Source organism: Ursus americanus, chromosome 19, assembly GCF_024610735.1.
Source record: "Ursus americanus isolate L20-20 chromosome 19, mUrsAme1.1.p, whole genome shotgun sequence".
NCBI classification, from domain to species: domain Eukaryota; kingdom Metazoa; phylum Chordata; class Mammalia; order Carnivora; family Ursidae; genus Ursus; species Ursus americanus.
Genome location: NC_142145.1, coordinates 3,921,669 through 3,945,815, shown reverse-complemented (window position 1 = coordinate 3,945,815; position 24,147 = coordinate 3,921,669). Strand labels below are relative to the sequence as shown.

Sequence of the window (24,147 nt, the reverse complement as noted above, 5' to 3'; positions counted from 1 at the left end):
AAGGATGTGGACTTCAGTAAATTTTTCACATAAAAATATTTTTCCTCATCTCTTCTTATAAAACAGTGGCCTTGGGCCCCTGGGTGGCTCAGTCAGGGAAGCATCTGCCTTCAGCTCAGGTCATGATCTCAGGGTCCTGGGATCGAGTCCCGCATCGGACTCCCTGCTCAGGAGTCGGCTCCTCCTTCTCCCTCTGCCTGCTGCTCCCCCTGCTTGTGTTCTCTCTCTTTCTCTGTCTGCCAAATAAATAAATAAAACCTTAAGAAAAAAAAAAAAGACAAAATAGCGGCCTTCACCAAATTGAGGACAGAGCAATGGCTGTTACTGTAACTCTAACATCTACCTTTGTATGTTTATTTGTGGTACAAAGCAGATATTTACCAAAATGCCTTTTAATGATTATGTTGCAGTGTATGCACCATCCTTAGGCTAGATCATGGCAGAACGACCAACACAGGTCTGTGCTCTGAAATAAATCTCACTAGTTAGTACAGTTACCATTTTTCACAAGCATGCCGGAGACTAAAAATACTTTTAATTGTGTATCTCCAATCACCTAAATATTTGTGATTTGTGTGTGAATTTTATTAACACTGCCAGGACACATTTCTAACCCTTGAAGATAATAGTCGTAAGGTACCTAAGCATCCTTTGTTCACTAAAAAAAAAAAAAAAAAAAATGATGGCAAATTGTCATTTTGGTATGGGGCTGTAGGACTGTGAGGCTGCTCTCACCCGTTGCAGTTATAAACCAGGATGGAATTCCTTCCTAAACCCCTTGAGTGGAGATTTCCTTCAGGGACGAGAGGCGTTGCAAAGCGTTTGGTCCAGGGAGTGCCCCCTAATTTGTGTCGTGTTCACATAGAAAGCCCTCACTTCTTCAAAACCAGGTTTCGGTGGGAGGAGCTCTCTTAGGGACATCCTGCGGCAAGACCGGTAATTATTATTGTCCAAAGAATACTGCACTATGGAGCAATTATTGATATTGCTTTGACTGGCTGTGCTATTGTAGGAATAATTTATCCCCTGCTTCGAAATTTCCACAAGGTTATATTGCATTGAATTTTAATTTGTCATTTTTTCTGCTCTCACTTGAAAAACTTATAAGCTTTTGTGACATTAAAATATGGTTCTAATTTATTAGCATAATCTGTTAATATTGTTTCATTTTAATAGACATTAAGTATGATTTCTTAACGTTCTTGTTAAAATTACATCTTAAAATTGAAGTCAAGAAAAATTATATGTGGCTTAAGAATCACAGTGTCATGTGTGCCCCAAATTTTTATATGAAAAGTATTACTTTTTTAATCGTGTCCTATTTGAGGTGCTTTAATTATGACAATGAGCCAGCCTAGCATTTTCAAGCCTAGTGCCCTTCCAGAACACGAAATCTCAAACACACACAGTAGGAGCGCCTCTCTGTCAGCTGGGTACAGCTGGGTAGAGTGCTCTCCGGTTTGGGGATCCTTTAATAAAGCCCATTAGATCTTTACAAAATAATAACAAAAACAAAACACACGGATTCTGACATACCCTAGCACTGCACAAACAAGTAATACAGTTTCGGGAGAAGCTTCGAGATTTAAAATAAATACTGCCGCTCGCCACAACGCGCTCTCCCGGGGTACCAGCACGAGCTTCCCCAGCGCGTGAAGCATCCCGCCCCACACAAGCCTCTTTAATGCCATCTTTATCTGCTACGCGATGCATGAAATCTACTTTCGGTTTCAGAACTGCAGGCCACCTTTGACCCCTTTCGTGGAGATACAATGTGACCTTTCTATTGTCATCGGCTTTCATTCTCCTGAAAATTCTATGAATTTTTATTACAAGTTTTTTTTAAGCCAAGCTGAGGCTTCCACAGATTGCTTGACGCAGACGAGATGAAGTTGTTGAAGTGGCGTGAGATAAGTTTTACAGCCGGCCTGGGTGCCGCCGAGCAGTCCGGGCCTGTGTCCTGCAATGTCATCCGCCAGTAACTGCTGAGCCTACTATTGGATAAATACATCATTTTATGGAACATTGATTGTTCTATAAACCCAATGGAGTATTATGCTCTATGATCAAACCATTTAGATTGTGTGTAGAGCACAGAAAATGCCATATTCAGGATGGTACTAAAAGTGCCATTTGTGTATTTTATGGATGTCATTACAGGGGAAACTTCTCTCTGTAGGCCCTGTTTACTGCAAAATTTTTTAGTCTGTAATGACATTTTTCATTCACAACGTATGCCTTCAAGAGAGGGGGCCCTTGTTTTATTTGTTTCATTCGAGTTTACTGCACAAATTCTGTACATTTTAATTAAATGTAAGCTTAACAAAAGCATAAGGTATTTATTCTGTGGGAAAGAGCGATGACAGTAACAAAAGAATAACACACACACAGAAAGGAAGCAGTCAGGTGCTGGAGCCTGTGTGCAGCTTCCCAGAAGCCCCCAGACAGCAAAACAGAGCCGTCCCAGTGGATTTGGGGGTGGGAGCCTCTGCCTTAACCCCTCCCCTGCTACGTGACACTTCGTGGTTTTCGACTCCGACTCCGAGGATGCAGTCTTCAAGAAGGAACTGGGGCTCCTGACGACCTCCTGGAGAACGGAGCCTAATTCGTAATCATGGCCCGGAAAACAAACCCTCCGCTCCCCACAAAGCCCTTCTCATTTCAACCAAGTTGTAGACTTTCAATGCATTTAGCTATGAGAAGGGCGTCTATCTCTGTACTCCCGAAAGCAAACGGGCAGTAAGTTGGGATTTTTCATAAACAGGCAGGAGGCTGCATTGTAACCTGTTTGCCCCTTCTGCACAGAGCGGTTTATGGTCCTCTTACAAACAGGTCCAAAAAGGCTGAATCAGGTGCACTATTTGGTTAGCCACTGTGATCACACTGAAACCCGACATGGTCTTTGAAAGATACAAAGCATAGTGCAAACATTCTGTTGGGCATCTGTGCTCCATTAAAGATTTGTGCACTTTTGGACCGATAGCGGTGACTAAGCAGTTAAGGGTAAGCCTGTACAAAGTTCCTGTTTCCCAAATACTGTATCCATTTGGCCATTTGCATTGGTGAGCTTTACGGTTCATATTTACTAGAAAGAGCTCAGAAATTGAAGTTGATGTGCCCAGTAAATTCTTGGTCATAGCCCAGTTAGAATTTAAAGTTACAGTAGAGATTCACATTAGTGTAAATGACACTTGAACTTCTGCATAGCTCCACATTAATTCATTATGGGCGAAATGGAAGAATCTTCAGTGGGTGAATCTTTTTCAATCTGATTGAGGCTGTTACATTTTATAGGTGCTATTTTTCAAAGCAGTACTGACAGCACTCGAAGTTATTAAATTGCTGAATCAAAAGATGGACCTGCACTCGCATTTATGAACTGTGATGGAGTAGCGGGGCTCGCGCCGCACTGAGGTTAAGATGTTGGCGGTGTCAGGCTTCATCACACGCCGTCGTGACAGTAGTGTTTACCCATGTAGTTCACTTTAATAGTCTGGAAGTGGCTTAACCCACCTCTGGATTCAAATAAATTCAGTAAGTAGTTCAGAAGAGCATCATTATCAGTGCTGCAAGGGATTCAGAGGATAATTCGACACCCAAGAGATTTTCCGTCCAGTTGCAGACTGAAGAAGGGGCGTGCGGGGGCTCCAGCCCATAGGCTTGCTTTCGGAGACCACAGAGCACAGGACGCTTGGTGGCCCCCACCTGCACTCATTTTTCGCTCTTTGACATCGAGGCACTATGTCCTCTTCTGTAATTAATTGGGGTTGATTTGCAGGCTGCCTTATTTTTGTGTCCATATTTCTTCATGTCTTTTTTTTCCCCTCCGAACTCTAAATTAGACTGAAAATGACCTTGAAGTTAGGGAATGGACAGAAACAAGCAAATCAAGTTCAGGGTGTAATGATGACAGAACGGGCAGTACAAACTGGATGGAGTTCAGGGCGCTGAAGGCCAGCGGAACGGTTACGTCCCAGGTAGAGAAGTGGAGGGGAGGGGAGAAATTGCAAGTGTAGCGGAGGAAGACTGTGGCGGGTATGGGAGCCCAGAGACCCAGGGGTCCCACGGACGACACACCAAGCAGGATGGCAACACCCCCAGTGTCCACTCGGGCACGCACGGACATGTGAACAGGGGGGCTCTGCGGAATGCCCCATCCTCACCTGGCCTGCTGCTGCCCACCAGGCCTCCCGGCATCTTTGAAGAGAGAGATTTTAGGGAGATTGAAAGTTCAGAAGATAAACTGGGAGATGAGGTCGAAGTATAGACCATGATTCAGCCCTTTCTCTCAAGGACCCGCATGGTTAACCTACTCTTGTGCTTGCCTTCTGAACTTTAATCTTCCGGAGGGTTGTTCTTTCACAAAGCAGGGGAAGGGGAAGGCGGGAGGGAGGGACATCACAGCAAGCGCATCCCTGGGCACTGCACTTTTTTTTTTTTTTAAAGATTTTTTATTTATTTATGTGACAGAGAGACAGCCAGCGAGAGAGGGAACACAGCAGGCGAGTGAGAGAGGAAGAAGCAGGCTCCCAGCGGAGGAGCCCAATATGGGACTCGATCCCGGAACGCCGGGATCACGCCCTGAGCCAAAGGCAGACGCTTTAACGACTGCGCTACCCAGGCGCCCCTGGGCACTGCACTTTAAATGAGCTGGGTTGATTCCCGGAAACTTGCCATAGGCTCACAGAACCGTTGGAAAGTTTTTAGAGGCCCTGGAGCTGGGAGTCCCCGTGTGAAGACCACCGCTGTCCTGTGACGCCCACCCTAGGCACCATGCAGTGGGCGTTCAGGAGCAGCTTGCTCCCGGAGGCGTAGGAAGGAGCAAGCTTCCGTGCTCCCGGCTGGTTCTCCTCTTTCCTTGGAGGGTAAACAAGACACAGAGCCATATGCTATAGTGAGGCGAGTCGTTTACCTAGAGGCAGCGATGTCTGGGACCCTCCTCTGAGAAGGTTCAGTTCACCTTTACGATGTGATGGCTTAGCCTGGCCTGGTCCCCCCACGGCTGCAGGGCCAGCCCGGAGCGGCGCTCCCTCTCCCCACAGGCAGGGTATTCCGTTATCTCCAAGGGAGCGAGAGGGAGAGGGAGGGAGGTGTTGCTGCTGGAGATCGTCCTGGTTGACACCACATGTCGTTTCCTGACCCAAGAGTCTGGGATTCTGTCCTCTTCCCAAGGTTCACACTACAGAGAGTTGTCTGAGAAGGCACAATGCAGATTGCTCCTCGTATTGTTTAAGAAGATGGATCATCTTGTAAACTTTACTTCCTCCCTGGGAGTCAGAGCCTCAGAGGCTGCAGGAACATGGTGACAGAAAACCGATCCCACAAACTCACTGTGCAGTGAGCTTTGTTCCAGTCATTTCCACGCACATACCAGCAGGCGCCACTGGGAGACCCGTCCACTCCCTCTGGCCTCTCACAGGAAGGAGGATGCAGGGGTAAGACTTCCCCTGACCTCTGAGTGTCGAGCAACAGGGCTCCGCGACAGAGGATGCAGGACAGGCCAGGAGTTTGCATTGTTCGAAGGTAGCTTGGGAGCCCAGATGCAGGACCGTCGCCCACAGTCTGGGTGTGAGCCTGGCTGTGTTCTTTTGGCAAATGAGATGTAGCAGCTCCCTGGCTCCTGCCGGAGACACTGCACCCACTGGAGACGGGCCTTGTCTGGGGTCTGTGCTCAGAGTGGACTCTGTTTTGAAAGAAGTGCTTTCTTACAGAGGAGCCCAGCATGGAGAGCAGAGTGGTCTTGTCTTTAAGGGATACTAGCAATGCATAACTTATCGTTTTCTTTCCTCTGGTAAGGATAAAAGGCGCTTTTTAAAACATGACCTACAATACAGAGAGCAAAGTGGGATATTGCAAAACTGGGGAGTCGTTGAGATATGGAAATACTCCTGTAGATCACTGACAGGCCATCCTCTCATTTAGGGGAAGGACGCCATAGTGAGAACACTGGTAGAGAATTCGGGATTTAAAGACGAAAATAGGAACTCTGTTTAGAGTCCGTCTGTTTCGATGGAAATAAAGATCACAGTTTTCAGTCCTATTTACCCTGTCAAGTTATTTAACAAGCATCGGCCTGTGTCGCAGACGGCGCTGGGGAGATGGGGGTGTGTGTGCGAGTCCCGTGCCCTCCTCACACCTGTTCATAAACTTACAGAAAGACGTGCCTTTGGGTCAGAAGATACTGCTGCTGTTTACTGATCTTCACTTTCCACCCATGACTGATGTCTTGTTGGAAATGGCAGTAATTTGAGGGGAGTAACCACACTCCTTCCCGAGGAGCTGGAAAAGCAAACCCTGGCTGGTAGCGGTGGCGTTTGGACAGTCCACCCAGGAGGACGGAAAATGCCTGTTTGCACCACACCTGTGTGCTCGCACACCATAGCTCGCCGTCCGCGCCCACGTGAACGGGAGCACCGCTCCGAGTGGGTCTCACTGTGGTCTTTCTGCTGAGGGTTTAGAGCTTCTGCAGAAGAGTTGTCTTGCTTATAAGCCTCAAAGTCATTTTGCTAGGCTCTAACTGGTCCCTGTCTCCCATAGGCATTGTGTCCAAGTCCTACGAATGCCGTTTGAAGGGTCAAGGAGCCACCTTCGTGGAGACAGACAGCCCCTTCACGGCGGCCGCGCTGGCAGAGGCGTCTCCTGTCAAGGAAAGGCCCCTTAGGAGCAGCCGGAGGCAGGCGGCGGCCCCCGAGCAGGTCCAGCAGGTCATCATCATCCAGGGCTACGACGGGGAGTTCGCCCTCGACGCCTCGGTGGAAGAGACGGCCGCGGCCACGCTGCAGACACTGGCGCTAGCCGGCCAGGTGGCCCGCGTGGTGCACATCACAGAGGACGGGCAGGTCATCGCCGCGAGTCAGAGTGGCGCCCACGTGGGCGGCGTGGCAACCGGGCCGGTCCTGCCCGAGCAGTTGGCCGACGGAGCCACCCAGGTGGTGGTCGTGGGGGGCTCGATGGATGGCCGTGGCGTGGACGAACCCCTCAGCCCAAGCAGTGCCGTGATTCAGCAGGTGACCAAGCAGGAGATTCTAGACCTCGCCGAGGCCGGCGTGCCCCCACCTGACACGGCCTCTGCCTTGGACGCCCTGCTGTGTGCGGTCACCGAGCTGGGAGGGGCGGAAGGCCGGGCCGGGCCCGACGAGAAAGGCAGGCCCGGACACAAAGACGTGCTGGTCCAGCTGCCCGGTCAGGAGGCGCCCCCCGCCGCCGCCCAGCCTGAGGCCCCCGAGCTTCACATGTTCCAGGACATCCGGGAGAGCAGGGCCACCGTGGAGCCCGTGGAGGTGCTGACCCAGGTGGTGCGGCCCTCAGCCGTCGCCGCCTCGCAGGAGCGCGCGCAGGTGGCCTTCAAGAAGGTGGTGCAGGGCGTGCTGCAGTTCGCCGTGTGCGACCCGGCCGCGGCCGGCCAGCTCATGAAGGAGGGCGTCACGCAGGTCATCGTGAACGAGGAGGGCACCGTGCACATGCTGGCCCGCGAGGGCTCGCAGATCATCATGCAGGAGGCCGAGGCCCACGGGCCACACGTGGACCTGGCCGAGCCCGACGGGGAGATCTCCCAGATCATCGTGACCGAGGAGCTGGTCCAGGCCATGGTGCAGGAGTCGAGCGGCAGCTTTCCCGAGGGCGCCACTCACTACATCGTCACAGAGCTGCCCCCGGGGGTGCAAGAGGAGGCGGGCGTGTACTCACACACCGTCATCGAGGCAGCCGACTCTCAGGAGATCCTGCAGGCCGGGGCCGCGCTCGGCGCCGAGGCCATGGTCCCGAATGGAAGCGAACAGTTGACGAGTATGGTCATTTACACCCAGGATGGCTCCCCGGCCGCGACTGTCATTCAGAGCCAAAGAGAGAATAACGAACTCCAAGAAGCCTGAGGCGCAGATCGTCACGCTCGGCACAGGGCAGGCGTGGGCAGGCCCGGCCCGCGGGGGCACGGCGATCTCCGGACTGCATGGCCACAGCGTCCGGACAGCGGCCGGTCCTCCAAAGGGGCGGTGGCCTGCCCTCGGGGCGAGGTGGGTGCAGAGCAGAGCGCACCGGCCTGGGGGCCAGCACCCTGCCGCCTGGCCGAGCCCCGTGCCCGTGCCGCTGGGAAGGCCGGGCCGGGGTGTCGCTGGGGCGGACCCTATGCCAGCCGCACCCGTTTCCGGTCTGGTTCTCCTGTGACTGGTCTTTTCCCTCTGTTCTGTCCACTGTGCTGAGGAGAAGCCACGTTGTTTTCTGTTTCCGCCCCTCACCCCGCAAATGTTTTCCCATTTCAGTTATCGAAGGACTGTGCCTATTGGTGGTGAAGTCCGAACAGTGTATCTTGTGGCCTGAGACATGCCTGTTCGTGCCGTCCAGCATGTAGCCATTTCAGTTTATTATAGATTTGGTTAAAAATTGCAGCTACAACTCCTCCCGTCTTGAGCAGCCCACACTTGTCCATTTTTCTGAAGTCGTAGGATCACAGTGTCCCCAGACCAAAGGAAAACCTAGTAGCTTGTCTGACCCATCAGTTTCCTCTCCCCAGACGTGGTGGGGGTGTTCCTAGCTCTGGTTGCACTCTGCTTAAAAGAAACCTTCTCAAGCCTGTGGTTGAGAAAAGCCTTGATGTTTCTATTGGATGAACATACACCGTGGTTAAGACAACCCAGTGCTTCTAATTTTGACTTCGTTTCATACAATAAAGTCTATATATGAAATGTGCACTCTGGAAAATAGTGTTCATACCAATATTTTGCTTTTATAACAAATGTTTCTTCATATTGATGCCATTTTTGCGGGATTTATTTGTGGTTTATGTCCATGTGAAGGAGCTGACATTAAACGTTAATAACAGAAAGCCGCGCCCCCTGCAGCCCGGGCCCGACCAGCATTGTCCATGTTTAGTTGTGAGTTCACTGCAACCATGGAATGCAAGTTTATGTTCTAGTAACTCACTTCTCCATACGATTGCTCTTCATCCTTTTCCAAATGTGTAGAAACAATCCCCTCCCCCCAAATGCAAAGGTTGTTTTTGTTCTATTTTTTTCTTTGAAATAAAATTGCAGCATTGAAAGAGAATGGGGTTCTCTTATTTCCAGCAGCCAGCCGATGGGCAGCTGTAGAAACGGGGAAGAACTAGTTCTCCTGTCTGACAGGGCGGCTTCTCCTGCTCTGCCCACGTCCAGGGCACCAGCTCGCGTCGGGTACCTCCTGTGGCCTTGTGCTGCCTTCTGAGGGCTGGGCACATGGCCCAGGCACTTTCCGGTGACTAGCATATTCTATCACAGTATCTAAAAATTTCGAGGAGCAGACACGAGAGAAAAGGAAGAGAAAACAGTACCTTTTTAGTGTATAAGTTCCCTTCCTGGGAGCACAGGCTGGGAATGCGCGTCTCCCAACCTGGTCCTCGTCGCTCTGCCGTCTGGCCATCCCAGGGCCACCTCTCTTGACACAGCTATCCCTCCCCCCAAAAAAATGAAAGGTAAAATTTCAAGTTTGACACTGAGATTCGTAATTAGCTGAGTATGACTTGCTCATGTTTCTTAAAAATGGCAGGGCAATCCACTTCTTCTTAAACACTTGTCTTCAGCAAACAGTGACAGGATCAACTCCCGTTTGTTATCAGGATAAAGGTGACCTTTATAAAGTGATGCCCCTCTCCAAGCTTCTCATACATGTTAAAAGAAAAAAGAAAAAAAAGCAGCAGCAGCAGCAGCGGGTGGGGTGGGGGGGATGTTTTCCGGTGGAAATATTTCTTCCTGATCATTCCTCCCGTTAGCTGCAGCCCGTGGCCCCCGGCTCAGATGCTAATTCCTAACGGTGCTCCGTCCTGTATGGCTAACCTTTCTGCCCGAGTCCAGGCTGTTGACACCGACATGCTGCAGTTTACCGTTTGTGATTTATTTAGGATAAATATGTCTCAGGTGGCATTTAATCCTTCATAAAACCAGTGTAGCCTGCAGTGTCAAACCAGCAATCACGTTGTATGCACAATGAAAAGAGCAGGCCTTTGCATAAAAAAAATTGTACAGAAGGTGTTTCGAGGCTCAGAAGGATTGCAAAGGATTCACGAAGCTAGTGTATGCTGTAATTACCTATAGAGCTGGGTTCACGTTCCCTCTCTCTCCTCTCTCATTACACGACTCTCGGGACGCACGGGAGTCAAAGAAGCACGTACACAAACGTGTGCCTCAGAATAACGAGGCGTGGCCGGTTCTGTGCCCGGGCCACACTTACTGCGGCAGGGAGTGTCGGCAAAGAAGACACTGGCAAGCTTCTAGCCTCCCTTGGGCTTTTCGCTGGAGAACACAGTCACACTTTAAAGACACAAAAAACAAAGAAAACCTAATATTTACCTGGAGACGATAACCCATAAAGCCCCCTTCCTATGAAGCTACAGTCAATTCAATGACAGAGCCTCAGGGATGGCCGGCATGCAGGGGGCCCACTGCCCTGCCCAAGTCCACAGAGTTTAGGGTCCACTTTCCGTGCCGGAAGCTTGCCATACAGGGTGGAGAGTTAGAGTTTCAGCCACTGACCGTCACTGTCATGAAACGCTGTGACCCAAGCAGCCATCCCTCTGGGGTGCTTCCGGAGTCCCTGGACAGCTGTAACTGTGGGAGGGCAGGCGGGAGGATGCCCCGAAACCTCTCCCCCCGCGCCGCAGAACACGCCAGCCAACAAAACTGCGTCACCCGGGAGATACCAAGGACAGCCTTTCTGTGAAGACTGAGTCGCTGGGGTGCTGGAAGCGTCAGCACAGGCAAAAAACGTGGACCCAGCGCCCTGGAAAATAGACGATGGATCTTTGCTCGGCCCCCTGATAAATGACGACGAAGACTCCGCAGAGGCCCGAGGCCTGGCCAGGCTCCGGGCAGCCCCCACGGCTCCGACCCAGCACTCCCTCCAGGCGGCCGGAGACCCCGCTGCCCGGGAGCCTGGCGTCCAGCACCGTATTCGCATCTTTCTGTTCGGCCAAACCCTGTGTTTTCCCGAGCAGAGAGAGAATAACGGCGTGGAGCAAAGAGCGGCGGGGCCAGCTCGGGAGCCTCACCCGGCGCTGGTTCTAGGCCGAGAACTAGGAAACCAGAACGGTCGTTCGCTCAGCAAACGAAGAAAGGAGCTGTAAGTTCTCACTTAGTTTCCTGCGGAATATTCGCCCGTAATTTAAGAGCACACGGCTCGCTTAGGCAACCTCCCTCCTGCTCCATCTTGTTGAAGAATACAATTCGCTTTCTACTCCTCTAGGGCGATATCATTTTACATGAAGGAAAAAGTTAGCTCAGATGGCAGTTATACGTTTCGGAAGCACCTTCTAATCAGGGATTGGTGATTCATTATTAGCTTCAGCAGGCGATCCATCTGACATGTAAGGGGAAAAAATTAGCAGCTGTCACTGCATGATGAGTTAATTTCCTGATAGGCCTGACACTGAAAAGCCATTTGGAGACATGGCAGTGGCTGACTGCAAAACCTGGCGCTGCTTTATAATTGGAGATAAAGAAAGAGCGGAGGAGTGGGCCGGGGGCGGGGGGCGCGGAGCCACAAGTGGGGGCCGCTGGCGCTGCGTGTGCCCCCCCCCGCCCCGTGCATCGCCGCGTCCAGGGCCGGTCCCCCTGTCCTCGCCCCGGCCCGTCGTGCACCCGCGTCCCCCTGCAAGGTGGGAGAGTGACCCGGGTGCCTGACATTTCCACAGAAGGGCGAGAGCGTGATGTTCTCCGTCTGATGGTCCCCTTGGCAATTTTCATAATTGGAGCTCAGGCTTTCAATCGTGGGATAATGTTTTATCACCATAAAAAGTAACCCCATGAAACAAGTGTTGTGGGAACTCAGGAGGAGCCAGTCGGGCAGCCCAGGGGGGCTCGCTGTTCGTGAACCTCCGTCCAACCCCGCTCTTGCATTTCTCCTTCCTCGCGGGGTCCATTTCCAGCCGGCGCTGAACACAAGACAAAACTTTAGTATCCAGGAGATGGGAGCTAGAGCTGGGCATAAGAAGCCAACACGTCTTACCGGAGGGACTCATGCGGCCTTCATGGCTGAGGGGTCCTTGGTGAAGGCCGCATGGGCGGGGTTCTAGAACCGGGACCCAGATGTTGGCACCTGCACCCTTGCGGTGTTTCCAAAGTGAAGACTGACAGCGTTATGAAAACAGTCGCTGTGCCCTGTACAAGACAGCGGTAAGCGTCGTCATCCCTGCTGCCTGGGTTCGATTCTGGGTCCATCACATAAATGAAGCAGAGACATCTCACGGAATCTCCGCCTTGAGAAATAAGCATGAGGTAGGGAACCTTGTTTCCCCAAAACTCCTGGGGCCGTCAACCCTCTTCTGTCCGTGGGACACTGAGTGTGTGAGGTCGTGCAGGCCTGGCTGAGGCAGAATCACCTGGGCGAGCGCGTGGTCACCAAGTTCCGTTACCAGATTCAGACGAATCCATTACAGATCTCAGCAGGAGTCGCTTGCTTGTTACGCCATGGGCCTGCCTTCTCAATACCTTTTCATAAATACTTTTAAAATGACCTGAGTCTGTATTTTGGGTGTATATATACGATAGAATATTATGCAGCCATCAAAAAAGGGTAATATTGCCATTTACATCGATGTGGATGGAACTGGAGGGTATGATGCTGAGCAAAATAAGTCAGAGAAAGACAATTACATGAATTCACTTACATGTAGACTATGAGAAACAAAACAGGATCATAGAGGAAGAGGGGAAAAATGAAACCAGGTGACAGCAGAGAGGGAGACAAACCGGAAGAGACTCTTAACTCTAGAGAACAAACTGAGGGCTTCTGGAGGTGAGGTGGGGGGGGGGGGACGGCATAAAGGAGGCCACGTGATGGAAGGAGCCCCAGGTGTTATATACAACTGATGAATTGCTAAACTCCACCTCTGAAACTAGTAATACACGATATGTTAACTAATTGAATTTAAATTTTAAAAATAAAAAATAAAAAGCAAATAGAATGACCGAACTCGGGCCTGGCTCCCAGCGCCATGGAACGTTGGCTCGTAGCCGAGCCGAGCAGGAGCGTGTGGACGGGTCCGCTCTGTCAGCGCCGTCGTCCGTGCTCCAGAACACGTCACATCGCCCTTCCAATCACTTCGTGAGCAGAGGGGCAAAAACCAATGCAAAGATTTGTGTTTCAGTTTCCAAACTGGGTTCCCGTCTAGAGACGAGCAGCTGCCCCCGCCGGCCCCGGCGTCCCCCTGGGTGCGGGACGTGGCCAGGACAGTGTTGGTTGGGAGGGGGGGTCCCTCAGCAGGACGGCCTGGGTCCTCCCGCACTGCCGCTCCCCGAGGCCTCAGCAGGGCTTCAGCGCCGTCCTGCCTGGTCTGGAAGCGGGGCCAGAGTCTGCAGGGAGACACCGCTCCCCGGCTCGGCCCCGGTTCCGCCTTGGCCCCAGTTTAAGGCACAGAGGACGTTCAAACTCCGAAGCTGCTCTACGCGGCCCGTCACAGAGCACGGCTTTACAGCCCGTAACTCAGCCCCGTGCTGTGAATCACTCTGCAGCACTCGACAAGCCACGGCCTCTCCCCGACGTCTGGAAGGCTCTGTGGGGTGGGGTGTGGGCTCTGGCCACAGCACAGGGGACGCTACCGCCAGCCCCCGCCATACGCGATTTCTGGACGGGTTTGGAAGTGGAAGGCCCTCCAGTGTGGGCTGTAGGCAGACCCCTGCCTGACCCCTGCCCTTCCTGCTTGCCCTCCGTCTCCATGTCGTGGACAGAGCTCCAGGGCAGTGTCTGTGTCCCCACCTTTCTGAGCGCAGCTGGGAACACAGGCGGCGGTCAGCAAGGCCCCTGAAGGAAGGGGTAAACACACGAGTGCTCAGTGCTTCACCGGCTTCTCCTTTCCTCGCTCTCCTCCTTGTAGTTGTAATTTCCACAAAGCTCTTTGGCAGGAATGGAACCACGGAATGCGTCTCATCCATAGTTCTTATCGGTTGACCCGGTTCCTTACACGTTTCTCTACTTACTTCCACCTTCTGCCAGAACGTGTCTGGATGAGAAGGGTCCTGAGACCAAATCCCACGACAGGCACTGAGTCAGGTTCGCACACTGTCTTGTCACGTCTGCTAAGGGGACTTTGGGGCTTTTATCAACAGTAGACGACAGGGGACTTCCTCTTCCCCGCTGACCGTCCTGGTCTGAAGGAAACGACACACAGCCCTTGTGTGTGGCACTGAGCTAGGTACCGTCCGTGAAGTAGATGCTATTTGCTTGTTCCTGATTTCTTTCCGGCCCTGAGGGTCGGTTCTATTGATCCCACCCACGATTCCTTCCTTGACATTCTGTGAGAAGAAATCCCGGTGTTCTTGTTGGTCTTGGATGATGGTGACCTCTTCTGGAGAGAGCTCTGGGACCCCGGCGGGTCATGACGCAAGGGGGCCAAGTGAGCAGCAGACCCTGAGCTTACTTGTCCGAGCAGCTGCGTCCCCGATGCCTCCCCGGGTGAGGTCGGTGTGCGGGGTGCTACAGAGACGCGGGAGGTGGGAAATCATCCCGTGTTCCATGAGGCCAAACCGCACACGGTCGGTCACACCTCAATACGTCTGAAATCGGGATGCGTGGAGAGTGTCTTCGATCCAACTGTGTGTCTCGATGGAGCAGGTGTCGGGGAGAGAAGCCCCAGGGATCCCTCGGAAGCACCCACAGGTGTCCAGGAACCCCCAGGGGCCGAGTTTCCGGTCACCTGTACAGCGGAAGGAAGAAGGTTCATTGCGTCCGTGGCCGTGGACGCGCCTGGGAGGAGCAACACACAGGCTGTCTCGTTATGAGGGGCTCGAGGGGTCCCGCGGTGTGATCCTAGTATGGGAAGGCTCCAGTTCCAGTACGGGTGCTGGGACGACCGAGTGTGCGGGGCTGCTACCAGAACTAGGTGGGTCGAGGCCGGGGATGCTGCCGGATTCCCGACGCTGCCCAAGACACCTTGGCCTGCTCCCGTCGCTCGGCAAGCCCCTGGGAAGGCAGGAGGCTCTTGCGGACCACACAGCGTCCCCCACGGGCTTCAGACCCCCAGATGGTGGGAAGTGGGATCACCGGGCTCACCAGCCCGGGAAGCAAGGAAGCTCCATTTCAGGACACACGAGGGACCAATGGCCTGTCTGCGTCCCAGAGCGAAACCAGCTCTCTCAGTGTGTGTGAGAACAGGAACTAGCGTCCGTCCTCCAGAAGATGGAGCGAGGAAGGGGGAGTGGGCAGAGTCCATTCTGCACCTAAGAGGTGAGCACAAGCCAGCCAAGAATGAAGGAATGAAGGACGAACCCCTTCAGCTCTTCTGGGCAGAAGGGGAGTGTGCATCAAGGTGCCAGACCCCCATCCTGCTGGGCCTGGGCTCATCAGCCAGGTTCGGGCCTCGGGGTCCAGGGTAGCCCAGGGGCTCAGACCGCAGACACCTGCATCCGATGGAAACCCAAGCAGACTGCCACGTGGAGAAAAATCGCTTAGTACTGTTCGGTCAGCTTTCACACGGTAGCTGAACATGGTGGCACAAAGCCAGGGTGACCCAGCCCGTCCAGCCCCTGCCCGAGGGCCCTGCGGAGTGACTTCCAGGCGACGAGCACTGTACTAGGCTCTCTGCACACATCACCTCGCTTATAATGCCCCCAAATCCTGACACAGTTACAGAGCCTCCGGACGGTTAAGGAACTGGCCCCGAGATGCACGGGAGAGGGGCCAGTGCCACATCACCAACCACCAGTCGTGCACCAGCAACACCACGGCTCTCAGGACCGCCAGGCCTGGCTCAAGCATGTTAACACACGGCCCCCTTACGGGTGAGGACCCAGAGGGGCTGGTCTCAGGCCGCCGCGATTCTCCACCTCTCTGTGCCAAAGGCCTCCTGGACACGGTCTCTCGGGGCAGGAGAGACTGGTCGGTGGCGGGGCTCATGCACACTTCTGCCCCCCTGGGTGGAGGTCTCCAGTGGGACGGGCAGCTACTGGGAGGGAGCAGGAGGACCCCGCACCTCTGGCCTCGCTGGCTGGCCAGTCCTGGGGCCTCCCTGCCTGCCCACGCCACCCAGGCAGCGACAGGCGGGCAGGTGCCCCGAACAGCGGTTCCCGCAGGTGCTGCCCAGCTGCGGGCGTCTGTCGTGGGATCCGTCAGGCAGTCGGGTTGGCCCCTAGGGGAGGCGAAGGGGACGGGCACCTTCCACCTCTTCCCTGGGCTGCGGCCGGGCAGCCGTGGGTCTGAGAGCAAGGCTGGTGAAGCTTCCCTGCTCTCGGAGCCAGGAGGACGCCCAGCCGGCGCTGTCTTTCTGTCGGGAAATCTGCCACCGCGTGTCCTGTCCTGTCACTGGAGCGTCAACAGGCTCGAGTCTCTTGGCATATGGCGCGGCGGCAGCTTTCAGGAGCTGTGAGATCAGATGCCAGCCCCAGGCTGGTCTCCTCCGGCAGGGACAGCTGGGCCTGGGCTCCGATGCTCCTCTCCTTCACTCATTTCCCCACCTGCGAAACCGCGTCCGTTCCCTGATGCATTCCGTGGCTTTCCCTCCCCATGCCTTCGGACTTCTGTTCCCCAAGCCCTTCCCGGTGACCTAGGGCCACCCTGAAGCCCTGGGCACGCACCGCCTCCTGCCGCCGGGCTGACTTGGCTTTCCTCTTCTGCACGACGGAGAGAGCTAGTGAGACAGAGCCAGTCCCAAGCCAAACTGGGAAATTCTAGGGGCACCGGCACCCCACATGATGAAGAGGCTTGTGGGAAAGTGGGAAGGCCGCGGGCTCCTCCCCAGCCTGTGAGCTTCCAGCAGCTCACACAGCCCTGTGTTAGAAGGCAAAAAAGGAACTCGCACCCAACATATGTATGAATGAATGTGACATGATGTATATTATATGCATATATATTATATATATATCGCACTGATGATGTAATACAAACATGAAAATGGAGGTATTCAAGTAATGTGGAAAAACACACCATGTTTTATTGTGTGCCTGATCCAAAAGGCTGTACGCCATTGTTATATATTAGGACAATGTTCATCTTTCCAAAAAGTGGATGTAGACGGGTATTTGAGAGAGTCTTGACAAATGGGCATGCTTGGCCCTCTGCTCAGACCTAGTGTGACGGTGGCTTCAGCAGGCTGCTGTAGAGCTCCCCAGGAGAGGAGAAAGAGGGTCCCCCTGGGGGCTGCCTCAGGGCGACCCTTGCCACTGCACGCTTTCCAGTCCGTTTAGGGGGCTCAGCTTGTAGAAACCACGCGCTGTGGTCTGTAGGTCCACCCAGCCAGGCACAGGGGGGCTGCACGTGGAGCAGCATGCCCCCTGCTCTGTGGCCCCCACTCGGCCCTCAGCGCACCTGTGACCGTGGCTGCCTCACAAACTGGCCCCATGAGGTGGCTGTGCTTGTCCACAGGGTCTCTTCTGAATTTTTAAATAAAACACATAGAAATAGAAGCTCTAGCATTTTCTTTCTAGATGCAGTGGCTCACCTGCACCCCACTCTGACCCACCCCCCAAAGCACCCCGATGTCCAGCACCTCCGCTCTGCTCTTGCCACTCCCTGACTCTCAAGAGATGTTGGACTGGAGCTGAGGCGGTTTTGCGGGACACTCACGGTGAGGAGAGAGCTGGGCTTAGCGACCCACAGTTGGCTTCACCCGCTCAGCCAGCGTGAGCATGAGGGTTCCGCAAGGGGACAAAACAGCCTAGCCTTCTTGGCTTCCTGTGTGCTTGCTCCCCTGACCCAGGACATGTCCCCCAACACCCGTTCAGCGCCCATCAGTACCTTCTCAGCGGCACGTGAGGCCGATCACAGACCTGTATGCATTCCTACCCCCAACCCACAAAAAAAGGGAGCCAAGGAACAAAACGGCATAATCCCGCAAAGACAAACAGTAAGAGAAGCAGCAAGAGCTCATATGAAAATAAGTTATGGGGAAGGTGAAAGGTGTCGGGGAGTGGTACTCACGGAGTGAAACAGAGAGAGCAGACCCTCAGTGCCAGCAGGGGAGGGGTCCCAGCCAGCAAAGCCCCAAGAAGCAGGGGCAGCTGTGCTGCAGACAGAGCAGATGGCAGGGCTGGGGCTGAGAGAGGTCCCTCCCTCCACCTGACCTCTGCAGCCAGACAGGTACCCTCCCCCACTTCCTCATCCAGGAGACAACTGGAAGCTTCTTCTCTCCTAGAGAAATCCAACCAGAAAGGCTCTGCGCTAGGGACCCAGCAAAGAGCGGGAGAGGCCATGCATCAAATGGGATTGGGAGAAATTCTATGTACCATATGAGACCCACTTCCAGTCTCTCCCCTGCTGGGCTCCAGTACAAGGGAAACCCAATACGTGAGCTGCTGGTAGAAGACCAGAGGATTCTTTTCTGGAGAAACTGAACCACCCTAGAGAGAAGACCTCCACAGACAGATATTCAAGGATTTCCCAGTGAAAAGGCTAACTGCCGTCAGGTCACTTTGAAGTGAAGGCCAGCCGCCAAAAGACCCCACACAGAACTTCCAATCAGCCTTAGGTCCTCATTCAAATATGGACATGAGGCCCGGGATCAACATGAATAAAAAAGATCAAGAATAAATAAGAGGGGGGAAAAAGGTATAATAAGGGAATATATGCTTCCATGAAATAATAACACATTTCTGTATTTTTATGAAGTAACAGTAAGAGAACAAGAAAACATCAGGAAATTAAAAATAAAATAGATGTCATTTTTTTTTAAATTTGTATTTTAAAAAATTCCATCTTTGGTAGAGTGAAGAAAGCCCTCAGAAAGTAGGACCAAAAGACAAAGAAATTCTATTAGGTGATACAACAAATCAGAAAGTTAAAATATCAGTGCAGGAGATCCAGAACCATCTAAGAGAAGGTCTAGAAAGGCAAAATAGGGAAAACAGAAAAAAGGAAGTGATTAAAGAATTAATTCAAGAAGATTTACCAGACTGAGAGATAAGGGTTTCCAGCTTGAAAGAACCCATTAAGTGCATAATGAATGAAAGAGACACTTACTGGGCATATCAACATGAAATTTCAGAACCCCAGAATATGCAAAACTAAAAGTTTTCACAGAGAAAAATTAAGGAGATCACACAAAGGAAATCAAAATGATATCAGACTTCTGAAAACAATTCTGGATATGAGAAGTCAAAAAGTCTTCAAAATCCAAAGGGAAATTGTATAATCAAAGAAGAATTCTATATCCAGCTAAACTATCCATCAAACATTGGGGAAAATAAAGACATTGTCAGACGTGCAGTCTCTCCAAAGCAACTGAAAGATATGCTCTTGTAGAAGATGGAGTAGTTTTGAGATTCAGGAACAAAAGATCATCATAGGGGCAATAAGGGGTATTTCCAGGGTAGTGTTCATTGGAGCAGATAAAGAGGGGTCTAAGCAAAAAGGAATGGAACAGATAGCCGGCTTTGCTACATTCATTTGTATGGAAAACATGCTTTAAAAGTTTGGGTAGTTTGGGAGCACCTGGGTGGTGCAGCCGTTAAGCATCTGCCTTTGGCTCAGGGTGTGATCCCAGCATTCTGGGATCGAGCCCCACATCAGGCTCTTCTGCTGGGAGCCTGCTTCTTCCTCTCCCACTCCCCCTGCTTGTGTTCCCTCTCTCGCTGGCTGTCTCTGTCAAATAAATAAATTAAATCTTAAAAAAAAAAAAAGTTTGGGTAGTTTGGAAAGAATAAGTGACAGCATATTAAAAAATCTAAGCTGATAAAAACAGTGAGGTAATATTAATGCCAGAAGAAGCTACACAAATGTGTAAGAAAATCAAGTCACTTGACTCTACAGTGAACAATGTTTACACAGTCATCGTCTTCATACTGAAATGAGTTTAATAAAAATTGTACTATAATTAAGCTGGAAGGATGGGGAGAATGGGGTGGTTAAGATGAGCATACTAAATCCTCTATCCTAACAGGAGGTTAATAGACAGCATCTCAAAATGACACCTAATTTGAGTGCCAACAAATTGCAACATCCATTTCTTGCCTAGATGGCAAACTAGCACAGGCCGCGGGCTCCGTCCTCACGGTCCACCCTGGGCAAGCGTAGGAGGCAAGGGAAGGAGGAGATAGCAACAGCATGTTGCTCTGGCTGTTCTGAGCTGGGTGTTTTGGGTGGAGAGAGAGCTGCCAGGGTCCTGGGGCACAGGCAGTCACCACCACTGTGGGAGGAAAGCTTAGAGAAAAGCCCCTGAAATCTGATTCTGCTCTGCCTCTGGCCCCTTGCTGCAGAACCCTGGGGCAGCCCAGACCCCTGGTACAGGAGCCCTAGGGATAGAGCCGAGGCCGACAGCAGCCTTGTGACGTGAAGGAGGGGCCAGCCTTGAGGAACTGGCCACTTCAACCAGAGACTTCCTCCTCTAGGGCTGCTTCTACCCTTAGTGTTTGAATAGCTGTCGTTACCTGAACATTAAAAAAAAAAAAAAAGTAAATATGCTTAATGATTTAGGAAATGAATAGTTCTGTGTTTAAAAAAAAAAAAAAGTGAACTTTCCTCCATCCAAGCATCCAAGCAAGTTGAATTGATTCCCATTTGACTTGACATGCTTGGCTGGCCAGTTGGCTCTATGCCACACCCGTCTGCCCCTCTGCCCTGCAAAGTGAGCCCAGAGATGGCTGACAGCGTCGGGAAATTGCCAAATCACTGGCCACGGAGCAGGATGTCCAAACAAAGAGGGTTTTTTGGTCCACAGTCCGTGGAGTGAAAGCATTTCATTTCCCCAGTCTCTGATGCACACGTTGGAAATGCTAGCCCCCCCGCCCCCCAGCTTTTGGGAAGTAATGGAGTCAGTTGCTTCAAATGGACTGATGGTAATTCCTACCAATTAGCTGTATAATAATCATCTTGGCCATGTTTAGTTATCTGAGCAAGAGACTAAATTACATACTACTGCATACCAAATAACTTTTATAATATATATTTAAATAGTCAGAAACAGCCAGAAGCCACCAGTAGACTTTTCTATGTCTCAAGTGGTTTCACTGACATACTCTGCCATCTTGAGTCTGTTTGCACAGCTCAATTCGAGGGTGTGTAAAAAGGGGAGAAGAAGGAAACAGTATATATGCTGGAATGATTCATCACCAAGAGAGGAGAATGGCGTGGAATGACAGTAGTCAGCTGCACTCAGAGCAAAATGGTGTGAAGCTTCTGTCTTAAGTTTTCTAAACATTTTTGGCTTCTAAAATTGTTGTTCTGTTTTGTTTTTGTCAGTTGGGGGTGGATGGGTCTTCCAACCCAAAGAAAGTCAGGGCTGGATATCAATTGGCTTCATGTGTGGGCCATCTCCGAATTGTGGTCAACAGCTGGTGGCTGCCCTGTTGCCCCTGGGGGCTCAAGCCCAGGACTCTGATTTGGCTTCTGGTTCCATGGCACCCAGGAGATATGTTCTACGAGGCGAGTGGTCTTAGGGTCATAATCTCCTTCTCTAAATGCAACGTGCTCACAGTGGCTTTCAGCAGCAGCCACACCTGACAGAGTTAGAGATGATGGTCTCACTGGGCAGGAAGGAAAGGATGCTGACGGTCCAGATAGGGGTGGGCGACCCTCTTTTTTCCTGGCATCGTGCTTCTGAGGAAGGGATCACTCCTGGAATGAAGTCCGGGGTCTCTCTTCTAACTGCTGACTCACGTTTGCCCCAGTGTTGTAGAGCGAGTCTATGGAAAGTCTGCAAGAACTGGCGATTTGCTTTCTTTTCTTACCTCTTCTATCCCGAGGAACTGTCTGCTCTGCTGAGCCGAACTTTCCAAACTTGGGTGGGCTCCCCGAGGCCTACCCTGTGTTGTTGGGGGAAGGAGGTGGGCAGTAGGGCAAGTTAGTAATCCTTAGTCGCCTTACAGCTAAAGCCAAGTCCTCCAATCAGTTTATTAGCAATAAAGCTGTCACATCTTTGGCGTCTTAGTTCTTAACTTGGAAGGGGGAAAAAAGGCAATCTTTTTTGACCTCTTAACTCCCCAGAGTATAGACTTCTGTTGTGGACCTTCGCACTTGATTTCCTGCCTACGATAACAGTGGTAAATGACAGAGTTAGCCCTCTACGTTTTCACCCCAAAAGCTTGGGCCCCAAAGCTAAGATGAGTGAGAGTCACGTGACTCTCACCGGCATGATATGCTGTGCTACGAGCAGAACTGGCTGCTCTCCTGGGACTTGGAGCAGGGGGTTAGCAAAGGCCTCAGGCCCAGCACCCCAGTTCTCAGGACACCCTAGTTCTCAAGTCTGCAAGTGCTGGAAGCCAGTAGCACGACCTGGCTAGGATGGTAGCAAAAGGTGCTTGAATTCAGATCAGTGAGTCCCGAGATTAGGCTCCAGCTCTGCCCACAAGGGTCTGGTTTGGTGTGTCTGAAAGGTGACCCGAATTCCGAATACTGAAATAGTATTATCTGATGAGTCGTATCTGTGACCAGCTTTGAGAAACACCTCATTGGTCAATTGCCCTTCATCGCCTAGCTTTTACCTTGAGACTAGCTCTGGGCTAGGTACCATGCCAACTTCAAAAGTGGAGACATGGCCCTATCCCGAGCCCCCCAAAATAAAATGAAATTCAACAGGGATCCATGTAAATGCCAACATTTGCTTTCCATCAGCTACACATGAATAAATGGACGGTCACTCGAGTTCGGTCACCGGAGGGAAATCATTTAAGACCTCTAGGCTTGCATTTCCTGTCTGTCAATGAAGGCCTTGGTCGTGCTGCCTGACCATGAGAGCTCCTTCCAGCTCTCCTCATATTTGCTCCTTGAAGGGGAATGGGGAATATTTGGCTTGTTGGTGGTTCACATGTGAAGTAAGGTCATATGCTCACTATGACCCTCCCCTCACCCCTATGGGAAACTGCTAGAAGCTTACCCGTTAGCTCCACTAGCATCACACATACCTCAAGGATCCACTTCCCTCCCCGGCAACAGGATTTATGGTGGGGTACCACTAGAGTGGGAGAGGTGGCCCCCGGGGCGTGTGGGCCAGGAACCCTGCCACAGGAGAAACAGTTGAAGGAACTTGCCCGTAACCATTAGAAGGAAAGAAGACCGAGAAGAAGCTGTCTTGAGACGTTGAAACAAAAGTACACTCGGAAGAGGAAGAGATGTCCTCTGGGTCAGTGAGGTGCTGGAGAAAGGAAGGAGAGCCCCCCGCACTCCTCACGGGCCCTTGGTTAGACCTGCCACCCTCGATCAGTCATCTAGAGGGGCTGGGGGAGAAGGTCCAGCACAGGGGATCCGACCCCCGCCCTGAGCGGCCCGCTGAGCCAACCCATCCCACCCACAGGTTCTGTGAACGGGTTCAGTGTAGCTGGAGAGAGAAGGAGAGTGTCCGGGGAAGCTGCACCATCTCTTGTCTGGATCATTAGAATCTCTCTCAGCTTCTCATCTCGCCCTCAGGCCTCCTAGGAACCTCCCTGTTGCCAGCGCAGCCTTTCCCGTGACTGCCCTCCTCCGCTCAGACCTGCCCTGGATCCCCATTACCTGCAAGAACAACCGTAGCCTTCTTAACGTAGTTTACACCTCCCTGTGGTGCTGGGACTCTGTCTACCTGACCAGTCTCTTCTGCCCTTGTCCCCCTACCAAACCCTGGGATGCGCAGCACCCAGCCCGGCTGCCCCCTGCCTGTGCCCTTCTGTGCCCCGTGGCTGGAGAGTTCTGTCTGACCCGGACACCCTCCGACCCTTCTCGTCTGCTGCTGGCCACTCGGAAGTCCGCTCTCTCTCCCTGCGTTGTGACTGCTCACACACCTGCCTCCACGGCGCCTGGAGGTCCCCCGAGGGCAGACACTGTGCGTCCCTTGATTTCTGAAACCACGGCTCCTGCAGGCAGACAGTCACGTGCAGTGCTCGCGGGCAGCCTAGTTCCTGGTACAGGAAGGGAGTCCGAGAGTCAGAGCGAACACCAGGAGCACGACGATCGAAGTGGTCTCGGAGATGAGGCTGGATGGGCGACAGAGGGGCAGTGGCCTGGGAAAGCCAGCCGAGAGCGTCGGAGTGAGCCACGTTCAAGACAGACACGGTGGGCGCTGCCCGAATGGAGCGCACGTGCGGGGAGGGCTGGGCCCGGGCAGAGGAGCGGGGGGCTGGCGCTACGGGTTCAGCCCTGAGGCAAAGGAGCAGGTGGGGCCGGAGGGGAAGCCCAGCGCAGGCACGAGACTCAGGAAGTCTGAGAACTCGGGAGCAGGGGCAGTCATTCCCCGCACAGAGAGCCCTTCGGGGGTCCGGCGGTCCCACCCGCCAGGCGAGGGCT

The 24,147-nt window shown here is 52.5% G+C and overlaps 1 protein-coding gene across 4 annotated transcripts in view; it reads left to right on the top strand.

The window, feature by feature from the left end:
• Nucleotides 1-24,147, top strand: part of ZNF407 (zinc finger protein 407) — a 530,536-nt gene that overhangs the window by 433,701 nt on the left and 72,688 nt on the right. Inside the window, exon 8 of one of the 4 annotated variants that reach the window (XM_087869725.1) lies at nt 6,538-9,668. The exons of 2 other annotated variants lie outside the window; for them this stretch is intronic. In XM_087869725.1, coding sequence (XP_087725851.1) covers nt 6,538-7,871 — 1,334 coding nt within the window. In that variant the 3' untranslated portion in view covers nt 7,872-9,668. Of the gene's footprint in view, nt 1-6,537; nt 9,669-24,147 lie in introns of those variants that run through there. One more of the 4 variants, XM_045790275.2, reaches the window with a different exon arrangement.